Source organism: Culex quinquefasciatus, chromosome 2 (genome assembly GCF_015732765.1).
Source record: "Culex quinquefasciatus strain JHB chromosome 2, VPISU_Cqui_1.0_pri_paternal, whole genome shotgun sequence".
NCBI lineage: Eukaryota > Metazoa > Arthropoda > Insecta > Diptera > Culicidae > Culex > Culex quinquefasciatus.
The window spans coordinates 197,918,761-197,936,648 of record NC_051862.1 but is presented as its reverse complement, the minus strand read 5'-3'; the positions used below and the strand labels follow the sequence as shown (position 1 = coordinate 197,936,648).

General features: G+C 36.3%; 1 protein-coding gene across 12 annotated transcripts in view; it reads left to right on the top strand.

Moving 5' to 3' along the window:
- Window positions 1–17,644, top strand: part of LOC6046631 (P protein) — a 156,905-nt gene extending 139,261 nt beyond the window's left edge. For all 12 annotated transcript variants that reach the window (XM_038257038.1, XM_038257041.1, XM_038257042.1 and 9 more), the window contains 9 exons: window positions 4,234–4,647; window positions 4,713–4,906; window positions 9,813–10,547; window positions 10,605–10,934; window positions 10,994–11,151; window positions 11,216–11,405; window positions 11,472–11,619; window positions 11,680–11,773; window positions 16,040–17,644. In XM_038257038.1, coding sequence (XP_038112966.1) covers window positions 4,234–4,647; window positions 4,713–4,906; window positions 9,813–10,547; window positions 10,605–10,934; window positions 10,994–11,151; window positions 11,216–11,405; window positions 11,472–11,619; window positions 11,680–11,773; window positions 16,040–16,124 — 2,348 coding nt within the window. In that variant the 3' untranslated portion in view covers window positions 16,125–17,644. The remainder of the gene's footprint in view (window positions 1–4,233; window positions 4,648–4,712; window positions 4,907–9,812; window positions 10,548–10,604; window positions 10,935–10,993; window positions 11,152–11,215; window positions 11,406–11,471; window positions 11,620–11,679; window positions 11,774–16,039) is intronic.
- Window positions 17,645–17,888: the final 244 nt, after the last annotated feature.

Here is a 17,888-nt window from a genome sequence, read left to right as displayed (position 1 = left end):
TGCGGCGAGAGTGTCATTCTGCGATGTTGCAGATAAATTCCCTGGATGATTTTTTAATCCTGCAGCTTTTTCTGGTCCAGCGAAAAAACATCGCTAATTCTAGCGAAACTGATCCAACAAACAGAGAAGATTTTCAGTAAACCAGGTTTTCAAACGGAATCAAGCAATAAAGACAACTTTTCTGCCCATAATTGAAAATTCGGCTATTATGCCAAATCAAGTATTCCTAGAAAAACGCGTTTTAGTGTTTGACACAAAATCTCCGTCAAGGTAATTTCCCATAAGAGTGGCATATTAGCCGTTTGGTTTTTTGCATCGGCAGCCAAGTCTAGACACTATTTCAGTAAAATTTAAGTTCCAGAAGATGCGTTGGAACGTCCTCTACCACCTGGTGCTAATATCTCGTTTTTGCCAAAAGTGGATATTAGCCGTTTTTTCAATGGTGGGCAGTTTTGGATGGATAAAACCGCATCGACTCCATTAACATTTTTAATTAAAAAAAGGATGATCCATTTATTATTAAAAAAAGGATGATCTCGCCTGTAACTTTCTTAAGATTTCTTGACTTAAATTCCAGGTCCTCAAAAGCCACACATTTTTTCATCTTCCAAAAAAAAAAAAACAAACAATTTTTAATGATCGATAACAATACTCTCTACTTTTGGCGAACAGTAAATTGGTTCCACTTTGACAGTTCCAAATTGAGGCCGTTTTGCGAACCACTATTCCGCACCCATTGTTTTAGGAAGACTATAAAAAGGCATCTTTTGCGCCAGAGTTTGGGATGGTAGTAAATCTGGTACCGTAAACTGGGGTCAATCGGAACTCATGGGGTGAATTAGGACAGCAGTTTTAACCATGTTGGAGCACAATATTTTGATTTTTCTGGTTAGTTTTGGTTAGAACATATTCAGGCCAACAAAATGTGTACATCCATTTCCAAATTTAAAAGCTTTAAGTTTTCTAAAAACTGCTGTCCCTATTCAGACTGTAGTCCCGATTCACCCCAGATTACGGTATCAGAGATATGTTGCGTATTTCAATTACGAAAAATTTTGGTACCCTAACATAGGTCATCGCTGAAATTTTTAAGTTATCGCCGTTTTAAAAACTCAGTTTTTATTTTCAAAAAATCGTATCTCAGAGTATCGAAAACATAACTTCACAATTTTTTGATATGTTACGTGAAATTTTCCGAGGAATCCGATAAAAATATTTTCAGACAAAGGCTCTTTGGTCCCGAGACCTTCAAAACAGCATATTAAGTTTTCATACGACCTTTTCACATGTTAAGCTAGATTTTTGAAACTTATAACTGTTTTTCCTAAATAGTCAAACTAATCACCTTTCTTTTGCATCCAAGACAGTAAAAATCGGATGAAATGGCGCGGAGATATGATTTTTTGAAAAAAGTGTTTTTGCGAAAATCGACGAAAATTGCCATTTTTCGGACCACCCTAACACGGCGTAGGTCACCCTAATGGCATAACAAAAAAATACGGGTCTAATTATATCGGCCAAGGAACCCCCAGAAAAATTTTGAGCCCGATCGGAGAACTTTTTTTCGAATCATGCTGTTTTCGTGGGGAATTGCTGTTTGTATTTTTTAAACCAGCTGAAACTTGTTTGGTGCCTTCGGTATGCCCAAAGAAGCCATTTTGCATAATTAGTTTGTCCATATAATTTTTCATACAAATTTGGCAAAATCTTTATCTTTTGAAGGATTTTTTTGATCGTGTCTTGGGCAAAGTTGTAGGTATGGATAAGGACTACATTGAAAAAAATTATACACGGTAAATTTTTTTGTGATTTTAATTTTACTTTTTGTCACGTAAACTTGATTTGCCAAAAAACATTATTTTTATTTTTTCTATTTCTGATTTAATTTAGATATAGACATGACATCATATGTCAACTTTTCTGAAATTTCCAAAATGAGCATTTAACATCTTTGACCGAGTTATGATTTTTTGAATCAATACTGATTTTAAAAAAATCGAAATAATAACCGCAAAAATTTTTCAACTTGATTTGTCGATGTAAAAATTGATTTGCAATCAAAAAGTACCAGAGTGAAATTTTGATAAAGTGCACCGTTTTCAAGTTATAGCCATTTTTAGGAATTTTTTTTGAAGATAGTCGCAGTTATTTTTTTTTAATTGATGCCCACCTTTGAAAAAAATCTTTATATTTTGCTGTTTTGAACTTTGCTGATACGACTCTTAGTTGCTGAGATATTGCCATGCAAAAATTAAAAAAAGGAAAATTTATGTTTTCTAAGTTTCACCCAAACAACCCAACATTTTCTAATGTCGATATCGCAGTAACGAATGGTTCGATTTTCAATGTTACAATATGAAACATTCCAGAAAAAGATACAGATTTTTTAATTTTCATTTATCATTTTTGTATGGACAGCTGCTAAATTTGTATGAAAAATTATATGGATACCGAAGGCACCAAAAAAGTTTCAGCAGGATTAAAAAATACAAAAAAAAAATCGAATGACCGAAATCTCAGAGAATTGCTCAAATAGAAAAAGCTTCTTAAAGTTTAAATTTGGTTAAAAAATGAGATTTTCTCAATGTCAACTCATAAGCTGTAGTGAAATTATCAGCTCCTTTCAATTTCAATTCGATTTTGCTTTTTAATATGATTTTTGAAATTTTGATCGACAAAATTTTAGATTTTATCCGAACAAAAAAATACAGTTTTAGTACCAGATGTTGCACTATGCTGACGCAAAAGATGCATTTTTTAGTCCCGTAACACATATAAAAAATCTCTAAAATGAAGAAAAATAGATTTCAACTTTTATTGATAAAATATTTACATGTCCGCAAAATTGCATGGAAAAAACTAATGATGCAAAATTGCGTCTTTTGACAAAGGACAAAATTTAATTAAAATAAAAAATAAAAAGCGAATTCCTTTCGACCGATTTATACCTTTTTCTAAAAACTGGCAGCACTGCCAAATATTTTTGTCATTGTCCATGGCTCAAAAATTGTCTTTTTTGATCCACTAAAAAAATAAAAAATAAATGTCATTTGATTAGAATGTCATTTTCAACTGACGCTTTATAAAAAAAATTTCAATGTTATAAAATGAAACTTTTGTGAAATCTGATCTTCACTTTCAAAAAAAAACTCTGGAACCAGATTTCCTACTTAAAAGATATCTTTTTTTGTTCCGTCATCAGGGGTGACAATGGGTCTCGGGGGTGAAATTGGGTCTTACAAAAATGCTGTAATTTGTATGACCCAATCTCACCACCCAGACCCAATCACATTTCAAAATTTGATATGAAGATCAAATGTATGTTTCAGCTGCCACTTTTTTTATTGAAATATAATTTGTAATTCTTTTCCTGAAAGAATAAAACTGAAGAAAAAAAATCGTCACGCCCGACGCCGTCATCGTTTCCCTCCACGCGGTCATCCACTTGAAGTTTTGTTTGCAAACTCGTTGCGGATATATCACTAGCCGGTTGTTTTAGTCAGCATGGAGGAGGAGGAGGAGGAGGAGTGTTTGCAGTCGGAAGCAGTAAAACACAATTGTTACAATGTTAGAGGTGTGCTGCAATGCATGTGATAGGCGCCCTCGTGGTGATATCTCGCCTCAACAAGCCACTTAGTTCTGCCTGCCACTACTAGACAGTACTATAGGGGTTGCCCATGACAAATTGGCGATTGACGCCCACCCCTCGGACCATTTTTTCACCTAGTGACCGAGGTCCATGGGAAACAAACACTAAATGCCTGATTCTTATCGCACCAAGTTTATTCTTTCCGCACGCATCAAAATTCCTCCTTTGAAGATGTCGAGTTTGTCGATTTTACTTCCCTCAACTCGTGCCAATTATGGCTGGAAGCTTTAGTGGACATTGCGTGATTGATTGATTTTTCCTCCTCCTCCCAGTGTGTGACAAGTGTTTGCTTCCGAGAAGTCACCAAGTCAGGTTGGCTTTACTATCTCTTGATCCATCTTCCGGACCGAGTGGAAGATCCATAACCGACCAACGCAGATTGAAGCACGGAGTCCCCCCTCCCGAGCATGACAGCTATGATGAGTTTATGTGGTTCACCGACCTTCAACGCGTTTAGGTGATTGATGACTGCGATGTTGATTCTGTCGCTACGTTTGCTCGTAATTTATCCATGGTTGCGATTTAAATGTTGTCCTCAAGTACAAAATCAATGCTAATTTTTTGTTCCCTATCATCTTTCGCAGGTACCGAAGACGATCCGTTGCCTACGGAGGACGATCCGTCGGCGGACGACGGAGATGACGGCAAGGAGTTTATCACAATTAAGGTCACAAATCCGGACTCGAGCGGAGTCACCGACGGAACCGACGGTGTCAAGCGGAGCGTCTCGTCCACGGCGGTAGCACGTGCCAACAAACAGCAGCAGAACGGCGAGAAGAATGGCCCCAACACCACAACCGATGGGGACGTCGAGGAGCCGGAAGTTACGATGCACTCGATGCACGGCCATCCGCACCAGCAGCACGGCAAGGTGTTCACGTACATCAAGCTGACGGCGCTGCTGGTGGTGTGGCTCGTCTTCACCGGCTTTCTCATGTCCAAGAACGAAAAGGAGCTGGAACCGCGGCAGATGTCGATCCCGGAGAGTAAAGTTAGGAGTAAGTTGAGCGAGAACCCCATTCTTGACAAATCTTCTAACCCGATTCACTTTTACTCGTTTTAGCATACATTTTGCCGGACGCACCTCCCGGGTCCAGGGTCGGGATCTACCTCAAGGGTTCCTTCCTGAACGACCAGCAGCACAACATGACGACCAACTACGTTTCGGTGAACCTGCAGCTGCTCTACACCGGCAACAGCAACAACAGCTCTGGGAACATGTCCTACGTGCAGGAGCACGACGTGAAGCACGTGGAGGTAAGGTTATTAATATCGTAAACCGGGGTGACTTTGATAGGATTTCAATTTATTTTTGGAATGTTTCCCAACTGGAAAAGTTTTTCTCAAGATTATTATTTTTAAAACATGTACTGGTGTAGGCCACACAAAGTTCATGCACTATTTCTGGAAAAAGTTATTTTTTATAATGTTCAGAAAAATAGTTACGTTAAAAATTCTCATTTCAAATTCCGGGGTGACTTTGATAGTCATAGTTTTTCTTATTAAAATCAGACTATAAGTGCTCAAACGTCATTTTTACGTTAAATGAACCATCACTAAGGTTGATGATATAGTTTTCAAGAAAAAAAACCAATGTTTATATGAAGTGAAATAAGTTTTAAGGCTTTTTAACAAAATACTTATAAATTTTAGGTAAAGTTGTTAAAAAGTCGGAATTTTGCCTGAAATTCGTTAAATCTAGTATTGTTCATAAAATTATCGATTTATATTACATTTTTAACTGAATTCGAAGCACGAATCACAAGTTTTCACATTTCATATGAAATTTGTTCAACTGAAATTGCCTTTAATTTTGGATTTTTTTTTAATTATGTTTCAAAAACACATATTATTTAATATTTACAAAATTAGTTTACCTTCTCCTAGTGGAAAATTGTTCAAAGAATCCGAAAATGTATTCCATTTTCCGATTCGAAATCATGTTAATTGAGAAAATCATGACACTTTGAGTAGTTTGAAATAATGCTTTTCATCAACATTTTTTTTTGAAAATAGTTAACTAACTTTTTAAACCTTTCAAAATGTTATGAAAAGTTCTTCTTGATGTACTTTGAGTACTTCTCTACCATGGTCAGTATGGTTCCAAACCATTCCGTACGTATTTAATTTGTATTCTTCATTTTGCGGAAAAATCTCAAACCTATCAAAGTCACCCCGTTTTACGGTATATGAGAATAGCTATCTTTAAATCATGATGTTAAGACTTCAAAAGTTATGCTAACAAAACGATTTTGACTAAAGTTCGCAGGATTGTTTTTGAAAGAAAACCCGGCATGTTTTATATTTTTAGAAAGGTATTTGTAAGACCTTTCCAACGAGTCCAACCATTGAAGATCTCACAACCCTATTTAAAGAAATGAGTGATAAAACATAACGTGTTAAACTTGTTAAAAGGGAATGACTTTTCTAGGTTAAAATCACGTTAATCAAAATAACCAACAACATTCTAATTTAGTGACTTACTTTACCCTTTCAGGACTGAATTTTCAAAAAATATTTATATAGTTAATGATGGGAAAATGATTATTTTATCTTGCGAAAATTATAGGCTAGTTCACATTATTCTGATATTTGCGACATAACCCATAATGACCCATCAGGTCTCAAAGGGTTAAATTTAAGGTCCCTTTCACTATTTCAATATTTACGAGAATGAAAAGGTTATTTAAGACAGTAAAAATCTGAATAAATATTGGGTGCATTTGACACAGATTTTCATTACAATATTAAAAAAAAAAATTAGTTTATCAAACCACATTTAACTAAAAACAGTAACAAAGTTAAAAAAACTAAAATAAAAATTGAGCCTAATTTTGACGACTATGGTCAGCGTAATATTATGATTCTGTTCATTTTGTTACATTGATTGATTATTAGAAAAGAGAATCCAGCTTGAGGTTGGCAATGATTTTTGTGGTAAATATTCAAATTATTTAATTCAATGTAATTTCAAATATATTTTCCCAAATTTTTTGGATTGAGCGTTTTTGTAAGTATAAATTAATTACTGTGGATAAAGCCTGATTTTCAGTTATCGGAAAACTAACATATCGAATAAAATCCAATCGTTGTTAGTATAGACAATATTTTATAAATTCAGGGTGACCACTAAAATTCCATTTTCGAATTCCCGACTTTTCAAACAAAAAACTTTCTATAAGAAAAGTCAATATTAACCACCGAAAAAAAAATCTCTATGAATTTAAAAAAAATGCAAATGTAGGCATTTTTTGTAAATACAGAAACTAAACAACAAATAAAGAAAACTTCAAAAATGTAATTTCATTATTATGATTCAGAGTAGAAACACAAACAATTAGTCTGTGAAAAAATAATCGAAAGTTCAAAAATACTTATAACTTCCACGGTATTTTCTAAATTGGCAAACGTATAGTTTTTGATATCTTTGTTTAAGACTGATTAAAACATAATTGCTGTTATTATTCATTCAAAGAATTTAAAAAAAGTTTCGGAATTCATAAAAGAAAATGTTTTTGCCAAGTTCCCTTTTTAATTTTGTAATTTTTGATATTGAATTTTTTAATCAATGTTAATTTATCTAGTCGTCAGTACTTAACAGTTCTTTTTTTCAATGAAAATTCAGTTTTATATGATTTTATGTTTTCCCACTTATTTTAAGCAAAATGTTTGAAAAGACAATTTTTTTAAAAGAATTTTGCAATAACTCAAAATTTCTTGGATTATTTTTTTTGCAATTTCAATATTTTCTTTATGTTTTCAAAACGTAAAAAAGTTTTTCAATTTTGGATTTTATTCGATATTTAAGTTTTCCGCAAACTGAAAAGCAAGCTTTATCTATGGTAGGTAATTTACCCATACTCACAAAAAAAAGTTCAAGGGCAACATTTGGAAAAATAACATATTTTAAAATACTTAATGAATTTAGTTAAACAATTACAAATATTTACCCAAAAAAAACCATTGCCAAACTGAAGTTCGAATCCTGTTTCAAATATTCAATTGTGTGACAAAATGAAATAGAATCATAATTCTATTTTTATATTAGTTTTTCATTAAATTTACCTCTTGTTTATGAACAAAAAATAATAGCGATCATTTGATTCATAAAAAAAATATTATGAAAATCTGTGTCAAAGACTCCATTATTCATAAAGATTTTGAAGGTCAGCTTTTCCATACTCAACAGCTTTTCCATACTCAAATATATTGAAATAGTGAAAAGAACCTTAAATTTAAAGTAAGTTACTAAAGCAGAAATGAGTGAATTCAATTTGAAAATTGTACATAATACTACAAAATTATTCAAGAGTTAAAAAATAATTTTCAAACAAGTATGCTCAGAATTCCCGACTTTTTGACAAAAAATCATAAATTCATAAAGGTTGGCAATGGTTTTTTGTGGTAAATATTCAAATTATGTAATACAATGTAATTTCAAATATATTTTCCCAATTTTTTGGATTGAGCGTTTTTGTAAGTATAAATAAATTACTGTGGATAAAGCCTGATTTTCAGTTATCGGAAAAACTAACATATCGAATTAAATCCAATCGTTGTTAGTATGTTTTACGTTTCAAAAAATATTGAAATTGCAAAAAAAAACAAAAATAATTGATTTGAAAAATAAAATAAAATAAAACAGCTAAATACTCACAACAAGACAAATCAACATTGATTCAAAATTTCAACATCAAAATTTACAAAATTAAAATGGAAACTTGGTGATAACATCTTTTTTAACGAATTTCTAGATATTTTTTTATTTTTTCGAAAGAATAAGAACAGTAATCATGAGCATCATTCAAACGTTCATTGATTTAAAATAAAATTAAAAATCAAATTTCAAATTGAGTTATTTAAAAAAAAATCAAAAACTCTACGTTTGCCAATTATAGAAATAAACTGTTAAGCTTTCGGTTATTTTTCAATAACTTATGTTTCTTATTTGAATCAAAACCTAAATGTTTTCTTAGAAATTTGTTGTAAAGTTCTGCTTTTTTTCTAAAACTTTCAATAAATAGTTTGGATTTTTTAAATCCATTTATATTTTTCTTTTAGATTGTTGATGTTCACTTTTTGTAAAGAGTTTATTTTTAAATCATTTTTTTTATTTTAGATTAGAAATGGCTATTATTTGAGCTTTTAAAAAAGTCGGGATTTCGAAAATGGGATTTGAGTGGTCACTAGGGTGCCCAGAAAAAATGACCCCCTGCTCCACAAGCGGAAAACGGTTTTTTGGGTTATTTTAAGCATCTGTGTAAATTTTGAGCGACATTGGATGAGATTAACCCATTGATACCCGAGCTTAAAGTTGGTGTATAAAATGTTTTTCATACAAAAATGACTTTTTTAAATCGCTAATAACTTTTCAGGATCGAGTTTTACAGCTTTGGTATGTTCTACAAAGTTGTAGAGCATTAAATTTTCATTAAGAATCTCACTTTTGGGAATATTCGGATGGAAGTAGCGTACCGTGCAGACCAAACTGTAAGAAACTTGGATTTTCCATACATTTTTTCGATTTTTCCCATACAAACTTCACCTCCGAGTATCAATGGGTAAATGATGACCGATTTTGCTCATATTTGGTCCAGAGTCCTAGAATAGGGAAAGGAACAATATTCAGCTTGTGGAACGAGGTTTTGAGAAAAAGTCCCATATTCTGGGCACCCTAGTGGTCACCCTGTTATTTATGCGTTTATAACCAAATATAGACTTTTTAATATTTTAAATTATAGAACAACTGAAAAAACAATTTTTGAAAAAAAATGTTTTCGTAAATTCATTGATATTTTGCAATTTTCGATAGTAGTATAACTGTAATGATGTATAAAGCATTTTGTGATACTTTTCGCCTATTTGTTTTAAAAATCGGGATGAAAATATTGTAGAATTTACATGTTTTTTTCAATGAATATATCAATTTTACAATAAAAATTCCTCTCATTTTTTTTAATTTTTTGAAGGACAAAAACATAAAATGAAATTTGCAACGGTCTTAATATGACATAAAATATGCCATACAAATTTTATTTGGAGCCGGAATCGGGTCTAAACATGTTTAAGAAAATAAATGAAAAGCAAATATGAAATTCAAGAAAACACAAAACAGAGATTGAAGATTGTAGATGAATAATTCACCATGACTTCCTCGTTGCAGAACGTAACCGACGCCTGGCTGGTCCCGATCCCGATGGACGTCTCCGGGCTCGACCAGCTCGACGAGATCTCCCGCAAACACACGTTCGACATCGGCACTGCGAACCACCGCAAGGTGACGGCCGGCAAGGCGGTCATCCGCGTCCGGCTCAGCTCGAACGCGGACACGGACGTGCCTGTACGGTTCACGTACGACCCGACACCGATCGACAAGGAAACGGGCGTCATGTACGCGGCGATCGTGCTGCTCGGTCTGTACGTACTGATCATCTGGGAGATAGTAAACCGTACGTTTGCGGCGATTATCGCGTCAACGCTCGCGATCGGTGTCCTGGCGGCGATGAACGAGAGGCCCAGTATGCCGAAGTTGATCTCGTGGATTGACGTGGAGACGCTGCTGCTGCTGTTCGGAATGATGATCATGGTGGCGATTCTGTCGGAGACGGGCATCTTTGACTTTTTGGCCGTGTACGCGTACCAGGTGACGAACGGCAAGGTGTGGTCACTGATCAACTGTTTGTGTGTGTTTACGGCGGTGCTGTCGTCGTTTCTGGACAACGTCACTACGGTGCTGCTTATGACACCGGTTACTATACGACTGTGTGAGGTGATGGAGTTAAATCCGGTGCCGGTGTTGATGTCGATGGTTATCTACTCGAACGTCGGAGGCACACTGACACCGGTTGGCGATCCGCCAAACGTCATCATCGCCTCCAACAGCTACATCTCCAAGAATGTGAGTCATTCCTTTAACCAGCTTCTGAAACCTCAGAGCTAAAACCTTTCTTCTTAGGGTGTCAACTTCGCGACCTTCACCCTGCACATGGCCATCCCGATTGCGATCGTTATGGTGACGACGTACTTCCAGCTGCGCATGAAGTTCAAGACGATCAACGATCTGCGGTTCACCGAGCCCCAGGACGTGCAGGAGATCCGTCACGAAATCGCAGTGTGGCAGCGTGCCGCCGCATCGCTCTCTTCCTACTCCAAGGACGAAGACCTGGTGCGCGAGACGCTGCTCAAGAAGGTGAACCGGTTGTCGCGCTCGCTCAAGAAGAAGCTGGTCAGCGGGTCCGTACCGGTCGAGAGCTACAAGGCCACGCTGGATGAGCTGAAGAGCAAGGTAGGGACTATCCGTCATTTCTATAAGACGATTCCGATCTAACTAAAATCATTCAACAGTACCCCATCAGGAACTACTCGCTGCTGGTCAAGTCGGCCGTCACGCTCGTGTTCGTGATCACCTTCTTCTTCCTGCACTCGGCTCCGGATATACAGAAGCTGTCGCTCGGCTGGACTGCCCTGCTCGGAGCGATACTGCTGCTGATCCTAGCCGACAGGTAGGCTTACCTCGCTGATCATAACCCAAAGCTTTACTTAACGCCTTTTTTGAACAACTTTCAGGGAAGATATCGAATCGGTGATCGCCCGCGTCGAGTGGTCGACCCTGCTGTTCTTCGCTGCCTTATTCATCCTGATGGAAGCCCTCGCCGAGCTCGGCCTGATCGAGTGGATCGGAAAGCAGACCGAGAATGTTATTTTATCCGTATCGGAGGAATCTCGTTTAGCTGTTGCCATATTACTCATTCTCTGGGTAGGAGCAATCACCCTAGTCCGAGAAACCTTGTACTAAATTAAGTCCTTCTAATTCTCTCCCCAGGTATCTGCATTCGCATCCGCCTTTGTTGACAATATCCCGCTGACCACGATGATGGTCAAGATCGCGATCGGTCTGGCAGAGAACGAGGCGCTCAACCTGCCGCTGAAGCCGCTGGTGTGGGCGCTCGCCCTAGGAGCTTGTTTAGGAGGTCGGTGTTAACAATTGGATTCTTAGAGTGTTTGCATCTAATATTTATTCTCTATTTCAGGCAACGGTACACTGATTGGTGCCTCCGCCAACGTAGTCTGCGCCGGTGTTGCTGAGCAGCACGGCTATAGGTTTACCTTTATAGAATATTTCAAGTAAGTAGTTGCCGAACTCCCGTGGTCTAGTGGTACGGGTTTCGCTTTGTAAGCGGAAGGTCGATGGCTTGAAACCCATCTGGCGAGGCAAAAGGGGTAGGTGGCGGTCGAGAGGGGATTTCGGCTGCTGCGGGAATTGATTTGTCAAATCCCAAGCCTCCCCAAAACCCATCACATCCAATCTCTCGGACGATCTGTTGGCGACTGAGTCTGAGCGTTGAAGAACTCTGCAGCAATACACAGAGAAGAGCTTCAAATGCTACTTTCGACTCGGTCACATGCTCTCAGGCAAAATTCGAGCTGAAGATTGGGCTATATGATCGGTAACGATCTCTAGATGGGTCAAAAATAAACGAGATTTCCCTCAATCTCGCTCATCTCCACGTCTTCGGATCGGTCTCTCGTGCTCGTGTGGCATGGCATTGAGTGATTGGTTTGGGGAATGAGAGGGGCAACTGCTCGAATAATTCGTCAAAAACTGTCTCGCTCAAACAATAGCGCTACGGAAGACGATCGTTCGGCAGGCTGTGTATAGCAGCAAAACAAAAAACCTGAGAACAGATCATACTACAATAGATACGCAAGTGTCGCAGTGGTCCGTGTCTGTTCACAGTAAAAAAAAAAAAAAAAGTACAAAGAGTTTGATCAATGATTGATCAATTTCTTGACATTTTTTTTCGCATAAACAAATGCAACATTAAGTTTCCATGATTTAGAAAAGATTTTTAAAAACTCAATTCTTAAATTCTACATTTGCATTCAAAATGGAAACCTGGACTAAAATTTGTCACAAGCAATAATTTAAAAAAAAAAACTTTTTACAAAAACTTTATGCTATTTCAAAATTAATTTATTGTTTGATTTGGAAAAAAAACTTATAAAAAGAAAATTTAAAAATTCTAATGTGTGTGTGTGTGTGCAACCAACCAAACGGGACCACGCGGTCGCTTCTTACAAATTGAGTTGTTTCCATGTATTTTTAGCTCTCATTCTATACATACAAATAACTCGCATAGGCATTTGGAAGGTGTTAGCTCTGCCGAGCTTAGGTGACCCATTTCTACGCTGGCTAGCCGAGCGCGAGGTACTTCAGCTTTGTCGACAAGCCCCGCCCTGAAGAACGTTTGGACCAATCAGATTCAAACGTTATTTAGAACTTCCGAACCCTTGTCAAATGGACAAGGACCCAGCGCGTATATAGTTGATGGTGGTAACAGTATTCCTAATTCCAGTAATAGCTCACCAAGTCGCGATGGCCTAGTGGTTAGCATTTTTGCTTACCAATCCAAAGGACGGGGGATCGAACCCCGACTCGAGCGACTTTGATTTTTCGTACATGTTCATAGTTTCAAGATTTATATTTCCTATACTTTCTCGTTGGGAGCAGATGGGAATCGAACCCAGGACCATTCGCTTACAAAGCGAACACCGTAACCAGTCAGCCACGGCCGCTCCTTAAAGAAAATTTAAAAATTCTAATGTACACAAAAATTTAAAAATCCAAAATTTATAAAAAAGCTGATTTTTACTAAGCATACAAGGATTCAATTAGAAACATCGGTGAATCGAATCCTTGAAAAAAAAATCTATTTTTTATTTTTGAAGTGAAATTTAGCGATCCCACATTAGTTGAATTTAACCTGCAGGTTGCCTAATACATAAAAAATAAAATGTTGCAGTATCCTAATGCCACCATTTTAGCATTCATATCTGAATACACAATCATCTTACTTTTTTTTTTTTTTTAGTTTTATTAAAGAGACTTTACACCATTGTGCATTCATCTCTTCAAGGTGGATAGTGAAAGAGGAAAGATTACAGAGTTTAAAATCACTTCAATAATTATTACCATGCCTTTTTTCTAACGATTTTTGTCTATGTTTCAAATATTTAGCGGAATATTTAAAGAGTGAATTATCAAGCTCTTCAAGTTTATCTTCGTCCTCTTCTTCCAGGGATTTTGAAGTTATCTCACAACACTTTTTCTTATAATATTTTGCTTTTATGACATCTTCATCTTCTTCATCTGTTTCTTCTGCAGCCATCTCTCTTCGTTTTTTTGTTAGTTCGTCTTCCGCGTTCAAATATTCCTGTAAGCGCTTTCGGCGGCGGGTGTGCTTAGAAAGCACGGTCTCGAATCCATCGTTGTCTTCTTCGTCCATTTCACTGGTTTCCATTGCATTTTGCTCTGGTTTACTATTGTTGCTTTTACTGCTGTTGCTGCTTGGTTCGGGTTCAATCGGTTGTGTACTGCTTTTTTGGTTCACATTTTGTCTCGAATCCGCACATTTTTTGTTCTTTGCTTTGAGTTTGCAAAGCGATTTTTTGCCTATAATCGTCACTGTTGCAGCAGCATTGTTTACAGTGATTGATTTCGGCGTTGGCTGTTTCAGCAACATCCGCAGGGTCCGAACTCCATTTGGGATCCCTGGGAAGAAGTTAATCCAGCGGTCGTTGGTGATGGTCAAAATTTCGCCGTATTTACTCATCACTTTGACTACGTCATCATTGCTTATGCCTAGAGGTAGGTCAAGCACACGAACTTCCGTAGCGTTGTTGTCCAGGTAAATCGGGATTTTGCAACCCTGATATACCAGAGGTTTGTCGATGATGGGCGAGGCCATTGCTGAGTCGGCGAACTGCAACACGGCTATTTTTCTTCTATTGCATAATTGCAATGCTCGCAAGTTTTCTTGGTTTACTTGAAGGTCTGCGAGAATTTTTTTTACAAGCTTCGGGCTTGGTTGGTTTTGGAGTTGACAAAAATCCAGAACCACACTGTTTTTGTCTACGGTGCACATTTTAAAAAAAAAGCGGCGACGCGCACACAAACTGCGGACTGGCGTTGAGAATGCGACTTGTAAGGTCGGCGGTTACTTTGCAACTGATCTTACTTTTGGTTAGAGACTCAAATTTTGATGAAAACGAGAGTAAAAAATTTCATGATTTTAATGTCCGAATTAAAATTTTGACTAAGCTGCGTACAATCATGTAGATTTTTGTCAATTGAAAGAATTAGTTTTTAAAATTTCGAAATTTTTACATTTTCGATTTTTCAAATTTTGAAAATTTATAAATCTTGGGAATTCTGAATCCCTTTTTTATTTCTGGTTATTTTAATTAAATGAATTTTTGGGTTATAGAATTTCAAAATTATAAAATTAAATTTTTTATGTTTTTCTATTTCTTTTTATTTAATTTTTGGAATTATTGATGCCGCAAGTTTTAAAATTTTAGAAATCTAGAATTTTGGATTTTTTTCTAAATTTGAAATTTTTGAATTTTGTATGCTTTATTTTTTGTTTCATACATTTCAGAATTTTTAAATATTGGGTGAATTATATTTAATGTTTCAATTATTCTCCTAGCTTTAAATTTTAGAATTCTAAATCCTTGTTTTTATTTTATTTGTTGAATTAATGAAATTCAAAAAAATGTGACACTAAATTTTTGCCGTAAAATTTAAAATTCGTCTGAACAAAAAACAAATTCAGACTTTCTAATTTTAGATCGGTTACTCTGAGTTTTAAATATGATTATATGAAATACAAATTTATTTAGACGTTTCTATCCAAATTATTCAGATTTTCATCAAAAATTATTGCAAACAAGCACCGCGCAAAAAATCGTCAAACACTACTTTACGTTTTGTGCCTCTTCGTTAAGTTCGTAAAGTTCAAAAATGTTACTTTTGCGATGTTACTGAGCGCTTCGTCGCCTTCAATAAGTCAACCTGATTTTGACATTCTGCTTTTGTCACACTAACAACGTTATTTGGCTCTCGTCATCAGCAATGCATTCGCGCAGAGCACGTTCCATTGTCCTTCCATCCAAACTCCGTTCACTGCGTTCAAATGATTGCTGTCGCCACGCAGCACCGCACAGACAAGAAAGAGAGAGAGAGAGAGAAAGAGAGAAGGACTATGTGGCTTCGAGCAACTGCTCTGCCTGAGTGTTGAGTTTGGTTTCGTTCGTTCCACCTTATTGTGCGTGCACTGAACGTCGCTTCGTTATGGCGCTCAGTCAGCTTTTCACGAGCGTAAACTAATTTTTTTTATTCTCAGTACATGTTCTTTTTTATTGAGTTTTGTAATTGTAAGAATCTCTTTCTGGGATATCTAAAATTTAGCTTTTATTATATATTGAAATGTATGTCAATGTGGAAACAAAAGGATTGGAATAGTTTTTTTAATGATATTTTTATGTTAATTCTTATTTTTATTTAGTAGACAGTAAATAACACACATTTCTTCCCCGTTTTTCCAGGGTCGGTTTCCCAGTGATGGTCGGCAGTATTATCGTGTCCACTATCTATCTGATGTTCGCCCACGTGCTCTTCGCCTGGCATTGATCATGCGGTTGCTGCCCGTGCCGCTGCTAAATCGTGCGCTGCCATATTTGAAAGAAAGCAAAGAGGACCGGTCGATCCCGGACGACCTTCCACGTGTGAATGAACAAATGATGTGATATCCTTCCGAAGTCCCGATCAGAGAGCTGTAGCTGAGTAACGTAGCTTTAGAACACGCCCCTACTCTCAAAAAACACAGAGTGGAATCATTGGTCAATTGAAGTTAAAAAAAAATGTTAAAAGAAAGGTAATTTAAGCCCGTCTGAACCGTGTAGGTTTAAACAGCTAAGCTAAAAAGGAAAATCTTTGAATATCAGAAGCAAAAACAGGACACGGTTTTGTCTCCCAACCCAGCCAGAAACACCTTGAACACAGGACCGTAACTTCTCATCGCCAACCTTCGTCAACCTGTCCCATTCTCTGATTTTCACTGTTTTGTTGTCTTTTACTCCTTACTCATTGCATGCAGTATGTTACAAGTAATCCTTATCGTTATCGAACCTTGTTTATCTTCTGTTTTGTATTGTATATTTACAAAAATAAAATAAAAGTGTTGAAATTAGTAAACCCAAGCTGTCCGCTGTCAACGTTTTTTTTATTTAGTTAGTTCAAAATAGCTAAAAGTAATCTAGTAAGTTAGACAAAGAGAATAAAACAAACAAGTTGTAAGAACCATCTTATTTATAAGCAACATGCGACATTCCACAGCTTCAGTTTATATAAAGAGAGAGTTAAACTACAAAAAAAAATGAGCATGTCTAAAACAATCGAACGATGTGACTAGCAAAAGAGACACGTTATAAAGATTTAGAAGAGGAATTAATTTTTTAAGAATTCAAATTAATTGTTAAGCGAACCCGTTTGCAGCACACACACATACAGAAAAGTCAGCTAAACTAGAACGAATCATCGTGCAAAACGAGGACGACAACTAAAAACTATCCAGAAAACATCACTAATACTAAAACAAACAAGAGAAACCTAGCTGAGAGCAAACGTTAGCGTTATTTAACTATTCTTAGTCGTAGACTCTCTCTCTCGTGGAAAACAAAACACAAACACACACAAAAACACTCAGTTACAGGCAGTTGAGTCGACTTGTGTTGAAAAATTGTTTAGCCAAAAAATAAGTGCTCTAAGTTAGGTTCGAACGCGAAATTCTCAAATTGTAGAGGAATGTTGGTTACATTTTAGGAAAAAAACAAATAGCTTCCGCTACGCGTACGATTTCAATTTCGGTACGCCGCCTCTCCCTCTACTAATACATCTGTGCGATGCAAATTCACGGGAGAGCATTCACTGGAAGGTGCGAGAGAGGCAAGCGGAACGCGGAGCGAAGCGAGGTGAAGAAAGAGAAAAATCGTTAGAGAGAGAGAGAGAAATAACACAAAATAACGAATGTTGTTGTGGCAGTTCAAAAGGTTGCTGGAGAGAACAAGAGAGAGAGCGACGGTGATGAAATAGAGAGAATTTATATTTGAATCAATGCAAACAGAAAGATAATAAAATTGAGAAATATTCAATGATGTTTTATTTGGCCAAATATCACAAAAAAACTTAATAAAAGAATCAAAACTGAAAATTAAACCTAATTTGTAATCTTAACCCTTTTTCGCCCAGAGCATAATCGAGATTTTTACGTTTTTCTACATTATTCGTAATGGGATCGACCAAATTAGATGAAATCTTATTGGTTATAAGTTAATATTCTATATAAACTAATGCAGGTTGAACCAGGTTGAAAAAACGCATGGTTGAAGAGAAATT